Here is a 15,310-nt window from a genome sequence, read left to right as displayed (position 1 = left end):
ACGACAACTCTCTTGGTCTTCACAGAGTCCTCAGTCAGCCTGTGACATTTGAGACCCGTATTTCTACAACTGGTGTGAGCCATCACTATGCTCTATTTATTCAGATGCACAGGATGTTCATTCTGCTGGCTGCGGACATCTGTAGTATTGTATGGATACATGTATTTCACAGCTCAGAGCAGAAATGATGAATTATTTCTAATGATAATTAGTAGGTCAGCAGTTGAAATGTTCCACATTCTCTTGCAGTGCTGGCAGCTGCTGTGTTTGCTTTCCGAGCAATGAACCTGATGGAGGTGACATCACTGGCTGCTGCTGAAGTAAGGATAAGTTACACTCTTTAGAGATGGAAATAGTTCCTGACACATTGCCAAGTGCAGTCATTTGAGATCCCCGTGTTCCTCTCAAGTAATGCATGCCTCCCTGCCTAGATTTTTAGTCTGGCTACAAAATGAAATGAAGTTCTAATAAAATGCAATCGTTTACACCTGTTGACAAGTGGTATAGAATGCATAGCACCAGGATATTTTCCTCCGCTCTTTAGCTTACATGCCATTTAATTAATACTGTCTGCACTAATGAGGTCAAGTACGTTGAGTTCACCATGGATATGTCCAGACCAAGATGTTTTGCAGATGGCATTACTGAAATTGCAGTTTGTGTGGTGCTCATTAAAACTAGCTTCAGAAAGCAATGTGAGGTTTTTACTCACTCTGTCTGTTACCAGCTTTGTAACTCTTCTATTCCAGGCCTTATGACCGTTCATATCTGAAAAATAAAATATTTAGTATAAATACAAAGTTAATTACATTTACCTTTATTATCTTTTTTGTGAGATAGAAAGCTGTGGAACCACTTCTGTAATCAGAACTGTAACTCAGTCCCACTTCATAGCCTGTATTAAAGCAGTGTGTGCATTAGAAGTCCATTGCGCAAACTACTTAAAATCAACTAAGGCAAAAAAGATATGCGGTCTGTCAATGGCATTAACAGAAAGGTTTTTGTTTTTCCCAGTGGTGTAACATTTTTTTTTTATCTTCTGATCCTGTCATTTGATCTGCTATTTTTTCACTTCCTGTAATAGTGTGACAACACTCCTACTCCTGCTTTAAAATCACATGAGAGGGAGCCCCACTGCAAGAGTCAGTCTTTATTTTTTACTAGAGTTCAGCTTAAAAGTCAAAGCTTGGTCAACACATTTTAAGCAATAGTTTTTTTCTTAAACATTCAATAAGGAACACAGGTGGTAAATATTTTGAATCTCTGGGTTATGCTGCTGCCTTCAGGAGATTGGACACTGGCAACAAAGCTGTAAGTGAACCTACTATAGCCCCTCCCATTCTCATCATGCCACAGTTGTTTGCTAGTGTCCTTGGAAAGTGTATGAAGTTTTTCTTTTATGAGATGTAATTCCATTTATTTGCCTGAACCCTGCTGAGTGGAAGTGATGGGGATAGCCTGTAATGTGACCTATGGGCACTGAGCTCTGCTGAGGTACTGTCCAGGTACTTGGCTTACTGTGTGAATTAGCTAGGTGTTTTATAGGTCCAGGGCCATGCTGCACCCAAATGGTAGAAGCCAGTCCCTGAAAAACCCCTTTTGGGTATCCCCAAGGAAGAGACCAAATCTTTCTTGTAGACTCTGCCTCCCATTCAGACAACTGATAGTGAGTCCCTGACACCTACTTATTAAAGAAATAATTAGCAAAATGCCTGGTTCCTCCCTGATGGTGATATTGGCCATGGCAACTGATTGTGGATCAAATGACCCCTGTGCTTGTGGTCCTGGTGTTTAAAGATTTTGTGGATTAATGCCTAAAAAGTCCATTCCAAAGCCCTATTCTCCCTCTAGGGCCCGGCCCTACAACCGACTATTGTGGCCATGTCTGTCTGTCAGACCTTAAGTGTCGAGTGCAAGGATATGTCTAGAAATCCTGTTTCCTAATGGATCATTCCATCTTCCAACAACTGAAGCTCATGTCTGTGGCCCTACTGTACTGCGTAGATGGCCTGGCAGATTTTATTTGTCTAATATCTAGAATTGGTCTCCTATCGTTACAAATGCAGTGAGTCTTTTGGGTCAAATGTTGGTCTGAAGAGCACCAGTGCAATAAATGCTTACTGCACACACACCCTTTGATGGGGAATGTATCTTTGGAGCATCCCTAGATAACTTTGTAATGGACATAACTGAAGGGAAGAGCACCGTTTTGCCCTAGCAAAAGAAAGTTAGCCTGGGAGCTCTCTATTTCAGAAACTAAAAAGAGTTCCTTTAATTTCTCTCAGGCCTTCAAGACCAAGTCCAGGATTCGATTCTGTCATAAGCCTTGACAATTCAAATCCTCTCAACCTGTGAATATGTCCTTCTCACAACGAGTGGATGCCCCTTCTAATAGTTGGTAATATTTGTTGGCTTATGCAGCAACATGGTTCCAGGACATTTTGACTCTTGGGCTCAGAGCGTGGTATCCAGGGGCTACCATCTAGAATTAATCTCTGCCTCCCCCCCCCATATCATATTATCATATTTTCCAACCTGCCATCTTCCACATAAAGACTAGCCAACCTGCACACTACTGTAGTAGTCATAGCCATGGTTCTGGATAATGACAGCTTTTAGGGCTTTTACTCCGGCCTATTCACCATTTCCAAGGCAAAATGGGGGCATTCATAACACTATTATTATTATTATTATACAGTATTTATATAGCGCAAAAGGGTATGCTCAGCGCTGTACAGTAGCAGGGGGCACATAACATGAGACAAGACAGTAACAGTACACTACACGAGGGGTTCGAGGATGCCTACCTTCACACTAGATCTGTATGATAATCCAAAAAGTGTAATGTTGCGCCTCCCTGCGATTATATATAATGTGCAAAAATATATAGAGATACTGCACGCCCAGCCATGTACTACTGAGGAAGTCATGTGACCATGATGATATGTGTGTAGGCGGAACCAGGGCGCTGGGAGAGCTGGAACTGGAAGTGATGCGGCAGCCGTGGCCCCACTGTTTATGTTTATGCCTGTTCAGCTTTTTACAATGTGAGTGCAACTTTACTCATAATAAACCACTTATATTTTATATACTACACTATGGGGAGACTCTTTTATGTGTGAGCATATCGCAAGACGGGGAGCACATTTTTAAAGGGCCAACACCAAGAATAAAAGTGTACAACTGAGTGACCTTCAGATGGAAAATCATAACTGAGGGGAGTCCAAAAGGAGGAGAGGAGGTGATCAAAGGATCCCCAGTAAAGGGAAACAAGCAATTGTGACCTGGAAGAGGACAGGTCAAAAAGTGGAGGTGAGCACAGGATTGAAAGGTGGTGGATACACAGTGTGCATGTTTATAATACCACAGGAGGTGGTACATGGTCATCACGGAAGACCAAAAATAAGCACAATTTATGATGGATGATATTAAATAAGCACAATTTATGATGGATGATAAATAATAAGCACAATTTATGAACTGTACACATTATATTATATTTATCTCTGTTTTTTTAATGAAAAAGTTTGCATATTATTTAATATCAATTTATTGTTTATTTGGTGAAGAGTTTTTTTCACAGGGAGGTGCAACATTACACTTTTTGGATTATCACATTTATTATGGGAACACTTTATTGTTTGCAGCCACACTTTGGACAGGATTTATCATCGGGTAATAAATACATTTCGTAACACATTGATTTATTTATAAATACACATATAATTTAGGTGGCACGGGATATATTTAAATATTATACTAGATCTATAGGTTTCTTTCTTCCGGTATGAAAATTCTGCATTGAATCTACAAGTCGGTCATTGCTTCCTCTTCATCCTGGATTTTTTTGGACTCTGTGGACATCAAGGATGCCTACCTTCACATTCTTATTTTCTAGAGCATCAGCACTATTTTGCTGTGGTCACACAACGATACCTGTTTGTTTCCCTTTTCTTTGGACTGTCCACTGCGCCTCATGCATTCAGCAAAGTGCTGTACCCTGTGTTTGCTTTACTTCTCTCATAGAGAATCCAATTTTGGGATCCATTTCCTGCATTACATTATCTTTCAGGAAAAGTCAGTTCAGGCTTTATCTGTCAACGTCCAACAGACTGTTCAAACTCTGCAGAGGTTTGAGTGGTGGGAAGTCTCTGCTAGAACAAATTTATCAGTATCTACGACTTTTCATGAATACTGACTGGTCCAAGGTTTTGCTTCCATGGTTAAAACTAAACTCTCTGCTCCTATTGTAAAATATTTCACACGGTGCTCCAGTCCAGATCATGCTGCACACTCCATGATCACATCTCAGGTGCTGGCTGTGCTCATCTCAACCAAAGCAATTAATTGTATCAGCAACAGGAATACTATACAATGCAAAATATTTTTCTTTTATTTAAAAAGCCAGCAGAAAAAAAATTATTCTACCATGTTTTGCACTAGGCACAGCATTTTCTCAAAGTATTCTTTTTATCTCAGTGTGTTGCATTCTTGTTGCTGATTCTTTCTTCTATGTACTGATTCTTTGGTCCAGTAGCCAACCAACCTTCTGCATGAGGGTTCTGAACTTGATAGTGGCCTCCTTCCAGGCATTCACCAGTACCGGAATAGGTTCAACTAGCGACCAGGTTCATCTAGTGCCCCACTGTTAATGCATGCCATAAAATGGTTTTACTGCCCTTTGTCCATTTTCTGCTCCATTGTTGCCCAGGGCAGTTGCGCCTCCTGGCCACCCCTTGTCCTAGCCCTGGCAGTCACATCACCTAATTCCACTCCAGACCATTGTAAATCAACATGTTGTATGCGTGGGGCAGGAAGGCATATTCCCTGGGTCAATGCATTCACCTCATGCTGAAGGCCAGATTGGAAATCTTTCAGGAAGACTTTCTTAATCAGGAACATCTAGACTTTGAAGAGTGATCTCTTCACCTGGAGATGTTTCAAAACCTCTTTTGCAGGTGGTAATTTCCAGACAACAACCTCCTAACTTCTAAATTAAAAAAACAACCACCCATGTTTGTCTTCAGGGCCAGGTATTCTCTAGCCTTTGCAGTGGGTACTCTAGTGACACTGTGGAATCAGTTCAGCCAACTTCCCTCCTCTGCATCTTCTTCCTTGCCTACTTCACAGGATTGTGATGGACAACATTCCTGTGATTCTCATTGCATTGAAATGGCCCGGGTGGATGGGGTACTCTAACTTTATCTGACTCCTGGAAGACTCTGAGATAAAGGATTGGGATGAGCTAAAAGGCCCAAACACAAAGACCAGTTTATTATCTTGCTTCTCAGTCACTAGCTTTAATGGCCTGGCTGTTGCAATACATGTCCTAAAGGTTAGGAATCTATTTGATTCTGTCATCCCTACACTTCTCAAAGCTAGGAAATCTGCTTCTTGTGAGGTCTACCATCATACCTGGAAACCATGGTGCGAGGCAAGGAAGTTCCATACCAGGAAGTTATCAGTGGGACTAATCCTGTATTTCTTTTAACAATCGACATAGGGCTCTCTATAGAGGGAATGATCTCTCTGTCTCTTCTCCCTGCACAGCAGGGAGAAGAAACAAAGATTTTTAGTAAAAATCAGCACACATTACACAAATTAACACTTGTTAGGCACAAGCTTAACCCCTTGAATACCTGAGGTGTTAACCCCTTCCCAGCCGTTAGTACAGTGACAGTGTTTAGTATTATCACTGTATTAGTGTCACTGGTGTTCTCAGTGCCAGTTAGTGTCAGATTGCCCACCGCACTATCACAGTTCCACTATAAGTCCCTGATCGCCTCCATTAAAAGTTATAAAAAAACAATTCCAGTATATATACCATAGTTTGTAGACACTATAACTTTCATGCAAACCAATTAATATACACTTACTGAAATTTTTTATACCGAAGACTTGTAGCAGAATACATTTTGGCCTAAACTTTTTTTTTTTATTGAATCTGTTTTATAGCAGAAAGTAAAAATATTTTTTTCAAACTTTTCAATCTTTTTTCGTTTATGTAATAAAAAATAAAAAACCCAGTGGTGATCAAAAACCACCAAAAGAAAGCTCTATTTGTGTGAAAAAAAAATTATATAAATTTTGTTTGTGTACAAAGTTGTATGACTGCACAATTACCAGTTAATGTAGCACAGTGCTAAATACCAAAAAATGACCTGGTCATGAAGGGTGTAAAACCTTCCGGAGCTGAAGTCGTTAATCCAGACATTCTTCTCCCATTTCTATCCTGCTCTTAAACATCTGAAGTGTTCACTCTACTGTCCCCATGTGATATGTACTGTTTGTGCATTTTATGTCAGCTACTGCATGCTTTAGGCTGACTGACTCTCTTTTTCTTCTTTTTGAGGGTCCCTGTAAGCGACAAACTGGCTCTCGTTCTACTCTCTCTAGGTGGATTTGGCAGATCGCCATTCGAGCCTATCTGCCTAGGGATAAGCTTCCTCCTTTTTCCTGTCAAAGTGCACTCTACTAGATCAGTTGATGCTTCATGGGATTTTCTGCATCAGGCATCTGTGTCACAGATTTGCAAGACTGCCACCTAGTCTTCTGCTCATACGCTAGCTAAGTTTTACCAGGTGGATGTTCAGGTCTATTCTGATGCCAGTTTTGCCAGTTAGTTTTTTCAAGTAGCCCCGTGAGCTCTGTTGAGCCTTCTATATTATTGGTTGTTGTTTTTGGGTTTGTTGGCACGTATTTTTTTTTGTGTTGCCCACCCCTCAGTTGAACAGCTTTTTGGTGGTCTCAGTGTACTTTCTGCCTTGTTCTAAAAGTGTTATTAAACCCACAACAGTAAAATGAGCCTGTATATGCAGTAAAGCATGCTTGTTATACTCACTGTGGAACCTAAGGGGTTAATCCTCCACATTGTGTAAAAAGGATGTTTCATCCTGTCTTCTCTGATACTCCCCTTCTACTGTCCCCAATCCATCTGCTGATAAAACAGAGCCTTGGGGGAAAGCTGCACATGCTCAGTTTGGTGTGTATTGCTAGAGAGTTTTTTTTGTCTTGGGAGAGTGCATGTGATCAGCACAGGGATAATCAATGCTATCCAGACAGAAGGTCAGGGATCCTGCAGTCTCATAGGCCAATCAGGGGAGAATTAAAACTCCTCCTACAAGCTTTAACCAGTGCTCAGCTGGACACTGATATAAGTCACAAAACTACACTAACTGCTGATGAGAAACGGTATTTAGCAGTTTATATTTATTAAAATAATTGCATGTTCATGTTCTGTGTACTGTGGGAGACCATATATAGTGAATGCAGGGTCCTGGGTTTAGTAACACTTTAAAGAACAATTATGAATATAGGATTTTGACTTGTCTGTAAAATCTTTCTTGGAATTCATTAAGGGATAGAGGTTCCACCCTTCTATTCTTATAATTCACATCTATGATTACTTGCTAGAAAACTGACGCATAATGAAACCGAGAGGGTTTATACTGGGCTGTCTTACAGCTTTGTTGCCAGTGTCTAATCTTCTAAAGTCAGCAGGATATCCGAGGTTGGTTTGTCCCAACCTCTGTAACTGAAACTTTTGCTGGACAGCTTGGTCTGTTTAAGAACAGGCAAAAATAAAGGATCAACAGTTAATTATACAATGTTACAGGTGTGACTCAGAAGAACAAAAAGTGCTGTGGTAATGGTATTGACAAAATATGGCTTAGGTGACAGTATATCAGCACTGACAGCATTTTAAAGGGACTTGTATTTATATTTATACAGCCAAAGGTAAGAGCAATTAACACATGCCACATACCACAGAGCCACATTACAGTCAGATTTCCAAATACATCTTCCATTGTTCCTTCATTGTAGGGTGCATTCGATAACATGCACATTTCTTATGGCTCATGCATAGAGACAAATTAAGGTGCAAATTAGCTCTAGCATAAAAATCTTGTAGCCACACAATATCCGCACCCAGGGGGGAGAATTTGGGGCGTACAGCTTGTTGTAGAATTGAATGCTGTACGTTGCTGTACTTGGGTAAACGCGAAAGGAGTGTATACACGTGAATGCATGTGAATGCATGACATTTTCTGAGCGGTGAATTTCTGTATTCGAACACATCATACACACACATGCATGTATGGCCAGCTATACTTGCCACGTGTGGCTCCCCAGGTGTGGAAAAATGCTGGGAGTTGTATGCTACAGTGTATTTGCAAAGCAATCTTTCTGTGTACATGAACCCTTAATCAGTAGACCTTTCATTTACACAGATGTAAAACTATTTAAATTACCACTCGTGTGTGTGTGTGTGTTTTTTTTTTTGATGTTACTTAGATGTTTCTAGAAATCACAAACAGCTAGTTTTTCCTTTAAAAGACCATGTTACTCTAGTAAGGCATGCATTGATGAGTCACATTGCTAGACTGGAGAATTAGCTCTTGGATGAACATTGCTTACGATGTAGGCAAAGGATTCATAATGTGCTTGTATTTTTAGCCCCAAGTTGAAATTTTAAACCTCTTAAACACTCATGATACCATCTGTATCTGATGCACGTCTAAAGGCCAGCATAAGACTTCCTTCTGAGGGTGAAAGAGCCTGCTTTGAAATACCTGTGTGTTGCAGAGTCCATTACAAAACAGGACATTTACAGGAATATGAGAGCATCATGGGACAAGCAGTCAGGTGTGTCAGCCACATGGAACGTAGCGATGGGTGTGCATTGACCAAAGTTGTCAGATGACAATATTAGACTGCCCATAATGATTATTATGTATTGACAAGTAACCACCATGAGTTATAGTAAGTATGAGCAGACAAGTTGGTGTCACAATGTAGAGTGCTGCACAACGTACAGTGGGGCAAAAAAGTATTTAGTCAGCCACCAATTGTGCAAGTTCTCCCACTTAAAAAGATGAGAGAGGCCTGTAATTGGCATCATAGGTAGACCTCAACTATGAGAGACAAAATGAGAAAAAAAATCCAGACAATCACATTGGCTGATTTGGAAAGAATTTATTTGCAAATTATGGTGTAAATTAAGTATTTGGTCAATATCAAAAGTTCATCTCAATACTTTGTTATATATCCTTTGTTGGCAATGACAGAGGTCAAACGTTTCCTGTAAGTCTTCACAAGGTTGGCACACACTGTTGCTGGTATGTTGGCCCATTCCTCCATGCAGATCTCCTCTAGAGCAGTGATGTTTTGGGGCTGTCGCTGGGCAACACGGACTTTCAACTCCCTCCAAAGGTTTTCTATGGGGTTGAGATCTGGAGACTGGCTAGACCACTCCAGGACCTTGAAATGCCTCTTACGAAGCCACTCCTAGGTTGTCCGTGCGGTATGTTTGAGATCATTGTCATGTTGGAAGACCCAGCCACGTTTCATCTTCAATGCCCTTGCTGATGGAATGAGGTTTGCACTCAAAATCTCACTATGCATGGCCCCATTCATTCTGTCCTGTACATGGATCAGTCGTCCTGGTCCCTTTGTGGAGAAACAGCCCCAAAGCATGATGTTGCCACCCCCATGCTTCACAGTAGGTATGGTGTTCTTTGGATGCAACTCAGCATTCTCTCTCCTCCAAACACGACGAGTTGTGTTTCTACCAAACAGTTCTATTTTGGTTTCATCTGACCATATGACATTCTCCCAATCCTCTTCTGGATCATCCAAATGCTCTCTATCAAACTTCAGACAGGCCCGGACATGTACTGGCTTAAGCAGGGGGACACGTCTGGCACTGCAGGATCTGAGTCCTGGCGGCATAGTGTGTTACTGATGGTAGCCTTTGTTATGTTGGTCGCAGCTCTCAGCAGGTCGTTCACTAGGTCCCCCCGTGTTGTCCTGGGATTTTTGCTCACCGTTCTTGTGATCATTTTGACCCCACAGGGTGAGATCTTGTGTGGAGCCCCAGATCGAGGGAGATTATCAGTGGTCTTGTATGTCTTCCATTTTCTAATTATTGCCCCCACAGTTGATTTGTTCACACCAAGCTGCTTGCCTATTGCAGATTCAGTCTTCCCAGCCTGGTGCAGGTCTACAATTTTGTTTCTGGTGTCCTTCGACAGCTCTTTGGTCTTCACCATTGTGGAGTTTGGAGTGTGACTGAGGTTGTGGACAGGTGTCTTTTATACTGATAACAAGTTCAAACAGGTGCCATTGATACAGGTAATGAGTGCAGGACAGAGGAGCCTCTTAAAGAAGAAGGTACAGGTCTGTGAGAGCCAGAAATCTTGCTTGTTTGTAGGTGACCAAATACTTATTTTCCACCATAATTTGCAAATAAATTCTTTCCAAATCAGCCAAATTGTCTGGATTTGTTTTCTCATTTTGTCTCTCATAGTTGAGGTCTACCTATGATGCCAATTACAGGCCTCTCTCATCTTTTAAGTGGGAGAACTTGCACAATTGGTGGCTGACTAAATACTTTTTTGCCCCACTGTACATAACTAAGTCCTTTCAAGTGTTGAGAGGCAATTAAAATATATTCAAGTACATCAGGTATCTAAAATCAAAACTTTTTTTTGTTTGTTTTAGACTTAAAGAAGGGTTAAAAGTTAAACCCCTGTCAATTTTGTTTGCCATCTTTGTCCCGTTGGAGATTTAGTCCCTTTAATTTTAGTCCTGGAGAGAATAATAAGAAAGCAAGAAGATATTTCTCCAAACTCCCTTCTAGATGGTTGTGACTTGTGCTCCTATTGGAATATTTATATTCCTGTTTAAGTGACCATTGTCAAATTTTGGATTATCAGTTTTTTGTTCTCACTGTGATGATGGTCACGAGGACAAATATGAATCTCTCCACCAGGGACACAAACTGCAACAAAAATCGAATGGGGGTTTTACTACTTTCACTCTCTATTTTAGAGTCTAGTTTTTGGCTTTAGGTACACTTAGACCTAGTTCACATATATGCGAATTGGATGTGTTTTGAACTGTATCCTATTTGCATGACATGTGAACCAAAATCCTTTGCTATGGAACTGTTCACATATGTGTGGGCCAGCCGCAGTGTGATTTAGAAAATCACAGATCGGTTCAGGTGCAATTTCCAATGTCATACACTTTAACAATTTGCGTTGGAATTGCACCTGAACAAAATCACAATAGATTCTTTTACAAATCGCACTGCAAACCAGTCCCACACATATATGACCCAGTCTCTAATCTAACCCTATCACAGACCTGAGCTATTTTAACACAGCACATCAGCACACGTTTTTAACATGACTTTACACAGCAGGCGTTTGGGAAGCATTTTTAACGCTTCTCAAACCTGTATGAAAATTCTGCACATGGCAGCACACAGTGCTGTTCACACTGAAGCGTTAGCGTCACGGCAAAACTGACACCACGTGTTGAGTCAGGAGGAGTTGAAGCCTCCCATTCAAGTCTGTGGTGCGGTTGCGAGGCGGTTGCGGAGCGTTAATACCATTTAACTTTATTATAGGCATTTGTGGTGCAGTTTTAACGCTGGGCAAACGCCTATCAACCACCTTAAATCCACGCATGGGGCGTTTGGGGAGCATTTGAGGAGTGTTAAAATGCTTCCCAAACGCCTGCCTAACGCCTGTCAAACGCTATAGGGGCGTTTGGCAAGAGTTAGCAATAAAGTCAAGTGTGAACAAGCCCTTACACAAAGCCATAGTTTTCATTGTGCACCAGTACAGCCTTCTAGCCACTGATGGTGTCCTAACAACCAATGACACCATCAGTTGATATGGAGGATGTCAGTTGCCTGCACGGCATCCTTGTTTGATTCTCCCTTGTCCCTCTCTATAAGTAATGGGGTCAAATTAGCTAAGTGATAGAGAAAAACTGAGAGAGAAGAGAAACATTGGACTACTATTCAGTATCAGTGTGCAGAAGTGTATTTGCTTTGGACAAATAAATCCCCTCTAACATTGAGTGTCCTACATGTGTGGGTGTTGCTGCATTCTATTAGAATAGTTTTTCACAATTTAGAATGAGGTGCCTTGAGACTGTTTCTAATTCTCGGGCATGTTCATAATTTTAGAGGGTGCATTGCCTGATAGAAGGTTGAAAAACACTGGAGCACATGATGAAGAATGAACATATGAAGAAATATATAATTTCTACATGATTAGTACATTCAGAGATGGAAGCAACTGGACTTGAAGATGCAGATGTTGACTTTTCTTTTGAAAGTTAAACTTAGCTGATCCTTCCCAAATTCAGAGACCAAATCACCCTTAAAGGGCAGGTAAACACAAAAACAGAAATATATTGTAGCTTCCCAGTCCTTGGATGTAGTGGCTGCATTGTTTGTTCAGACCCTTTTCACCTTTATTTTTACCTGGCAATCCTGTCAATAGCTCACTTTCTGTCCCTCCACTGTATCTCTGATGGAAACCATGGCTGCCACCCAGACTGGACTTCAATGTATCTACTTTTCCTCTCCATTTTATAGGGTGTGTTGGTAAAATTAGCTTACAAAAGAAAGATGTTTTTATTTTACATCACTGTCATTAAAAATGACAAGAACATTACAATTTATCACCAGATATTTGCAGTACTTGTTGAAAACACCCTCCACCTGAAAAAAAAATGCTAATGTATCCACCACACAGGACTTGTCAACTGCAATATATCAAGTTTCTGTTCTTGGGTTTAGTTATTCTTGAAATACAACTAAGATAATACAAGAAAAGGCAATTGGCTTTTTTCCCAAAGATTTTAGCATTGCTATAACTTAATCCAATATCTGTAGAACAGAAGCAGATAAACCTTCATGCATGCTGGGCATTTAGCCACTGACCATAACGTCTCAGCGTTTTCATGTAAGCAGGCGGCACAGGCGAACTCTGTCTGTAAAATACTATGAGGCTGAAAGCTGTTGCAGCTGGTTGGTGTACTGAATGGTACTAACGTTTAGGGCAGTATGGACCCAGGGACAAATGCCCGGAACGCAAGAAGTCTGTGGCTAGTATGTGCCCAGAACATTGGTCTCTGGGTGCATTTGATGCACTGTCCTGCCCCAGCAGCTTCCAGTTCTGATGTCAATAAAACAATATATTCAGAGTTAAAATATGTTTGTCCTGTAAGAAACAATTTCTTATCTATTGTTTGAGATATTTTTTTTCTTTTCTTTTCCTTTAGGCTGTACTTGCTGACATTTCAACTCTGAAAGTCATGCCTCTTCTTCAAATTTTCCTGTTCGCCACTGTCATGTAATCTCTGCCACAGTCTGCATTATCGGAGTTTACATCTTTTTCTTGGAATCATAAGCTATGCAGGTTTTTACAGTTCACCACAATGGGGTTTCTATTAAAATGTGTTTAAAAAACCACAAGATTATTCAATTAAATGGTGAAAAAGGCAATGATGACTTGAGCATGCCTATAGTAACCAATCACATTTATGTTTACAGCAGATGAGTCATATGTAAATTCTGATTGGATGCTGTAAATTACTGCACTGTACTTGATGCTTCCTGCCGTACTATGTTTGATATGTAACAATCATGTTGTTAACATGTAAACTCTGCATTAAACATGGCATGCTTTGCACTCATATGTGTTCCATGTGAATAAAGCTTGCCAAGAACCATATCCAATAAATACAATTTTGTTAAAATGTTGACAGATGTTTTGGATAATTATAATGCATATTACACATATAAAACAGCTTAAAGCAAACTTTTCATGCAATAAATATGTAGTAGGCCATTTCTAACCTTCTTCTAAAAAGCTTAAAAGCAGTAGTAAATCACAGCCTTTCAGAAAAAAAATACCCTACAAGGCAATGGCATAATATGCTAGTATGCATCGCATATGAAATACCTTAGAATGAAGCCCTCCAGTGGTGCACAGTCACTGCTGACAAGACTTACAACTTCCCCAAGTCTTCCTTCTGGGTTCGCTGGCTCCAGTCCTTTGAATGGCTGAGCCACAATATCGTCACTCTGTCAGGGATGCGGATGTGACCAGAAGTGTGTGGACTGACACAGGGAAACGTAGGCTTCAGATATAGTAAATACCGTATTTGCCGGCGTATAAGACGACTTTTTGACCCTTGAAAATCTTCTCAAAAGTCGGGCGTCGTCTTATACGCCGGTACACGTCAGGGGGCACTTTTTAGGGGGGCGGCGCAGTGCTGCCGCCGTCCCCCCCTTCCGACGGAAGGGACACCAAGTACAGGGGTGGGCAGAGGGCTGCAGTCTCTTACCTGGCTCCCACGACGATCCATCCAGGAAGCGCTGCTCCTTCAGTCACTCCAGCCACTCCCTCACTCCTGCCGCTCGGCTCCGCCTCCTCACCGGTGATTGGCCGCCAGAACTGTAGCTCAGGAAAGGCACACAGGCGGCCAATCACGGGCGAGGAGGCGGAGCCGAGTGGACCCGCGAAAATCAAGTGAGGGTAAGTGTGCAGTGCAGAGGTGCTGCTGCAACCACATATGCTGGCTGCAGCAGTACCATACTAGAACAGGAGTCAGCAAGTGTCATTGGTGTCAGTGGGAGGAATAGTGCCCCATCATTGGTGCCACTGATACTAATGATGGGGCATTATTCCTCCCACTGACACCAATGATGGGACACTATTCCTCCCACTGACACCAATGATGGGGCACTATTCCTCCCACTGACACCAATGATGGGGCACTATTCCTCCCACTGACACCAATGATAGGGCACTATTCCTCCCCCCCACTGACACCAACGATGGGGCACTATTCCTCCCCCCACTGACGGAGTACTATTCCTCCCACTGACACCAATGTTGGGACACTATTCCTCCCACTGACACCAATGTTGGGACGCTATTCCTCCCACTGACACCAATGATGGGGCGCTATTCCTCCCACTGACACCAATGATGGGGCGCTATTCTTCCCACTGACACCAATGATGGGGCGCTATTCCTCCCACTGACACCAATGATGGGGCGCTATACCTCCCACTGACACCAATGATGGGGCGCTATTCCTCCCACTGACACCAATGATGGGGCGCTATTCCTCCCACTGACACCAATGATGGGGCGCTATTCCTCCCACTGACACCAATGATGGGGTGCTATTCCTTCCACTGACACCAATGATGGGGTGCTATTCCTCCCACTGACACCAATGATGGGGCGCTATTCCTCCCACTGACACCAATGATGGGGCACGATTCATCCCACTGATACCAATGATGGGGTGCTATTCCTCCCACTGACACCAATGATGGGGCATGATTCGTTGCTCTGACACCAATGATGGGGCACGATTCCTCCCACTGACACCAATGATGGGGCGCTGTTCCTCCCACGGACACCAATGATGGGGTGCTATTCCTGCCACTGACACCAATGATGGGGCACGATTCGTTGCTCTGACACCA

General features: G+C 41.9%; 1 protein-coding gene across 3 annotated transcripts in view; it reads left to right on the top strand.

Annotated features, from left to right (window-relative positions):
* Window positions 1-13,567, top strand: part of TBC1D19 (TBC1 domain family member 19) — a 222,241-nt gene extending 208,674 nt beyond the window's left edge. For 2 of the 3 annotated variants that reach the window (XM_089657792.1, XM_089657791.1), the window contains 2 exons: window positions 250-320; window positions 13,087-13,567. In XM_089657792.1, the coding sequence (XP_089513918.1) occupies window positions 250-320; window positions 13,087-13,161 (146 nt within the window). In that variant the 3' untranslated portion in view covers window positions 13,162-13,567. The remainder of the gene's footprint in view (window positions 1-249; window positions 321-13,086) is intronic. The other variant, XM_089657793.1, reaches the window with a different exon arrangement.
* Window positions 13,568-15,310: the final 1,743 nt, after the last annotated feature.

Source organism: Staurois parvus, unplaced genomic scaffold (genome assembly GCF_062004578.1).
Source record: "Staurois parvus isolate SC_StPar_1 unplaced genomic scaffold, SC_StPar_1.0 ptg001028l, whole genome shotgun sequence".
Classification (NCBI taxonomy): Eukaryota; Metazoa; Chordata; class Amphibia; order Anura; family Ranidae; genus Staurois; species Staurois parvus.
Note: the sequence above shows the minus strand (reverse complement) of the source record. Positions and strands in the feature narration are given on the sequence as shown.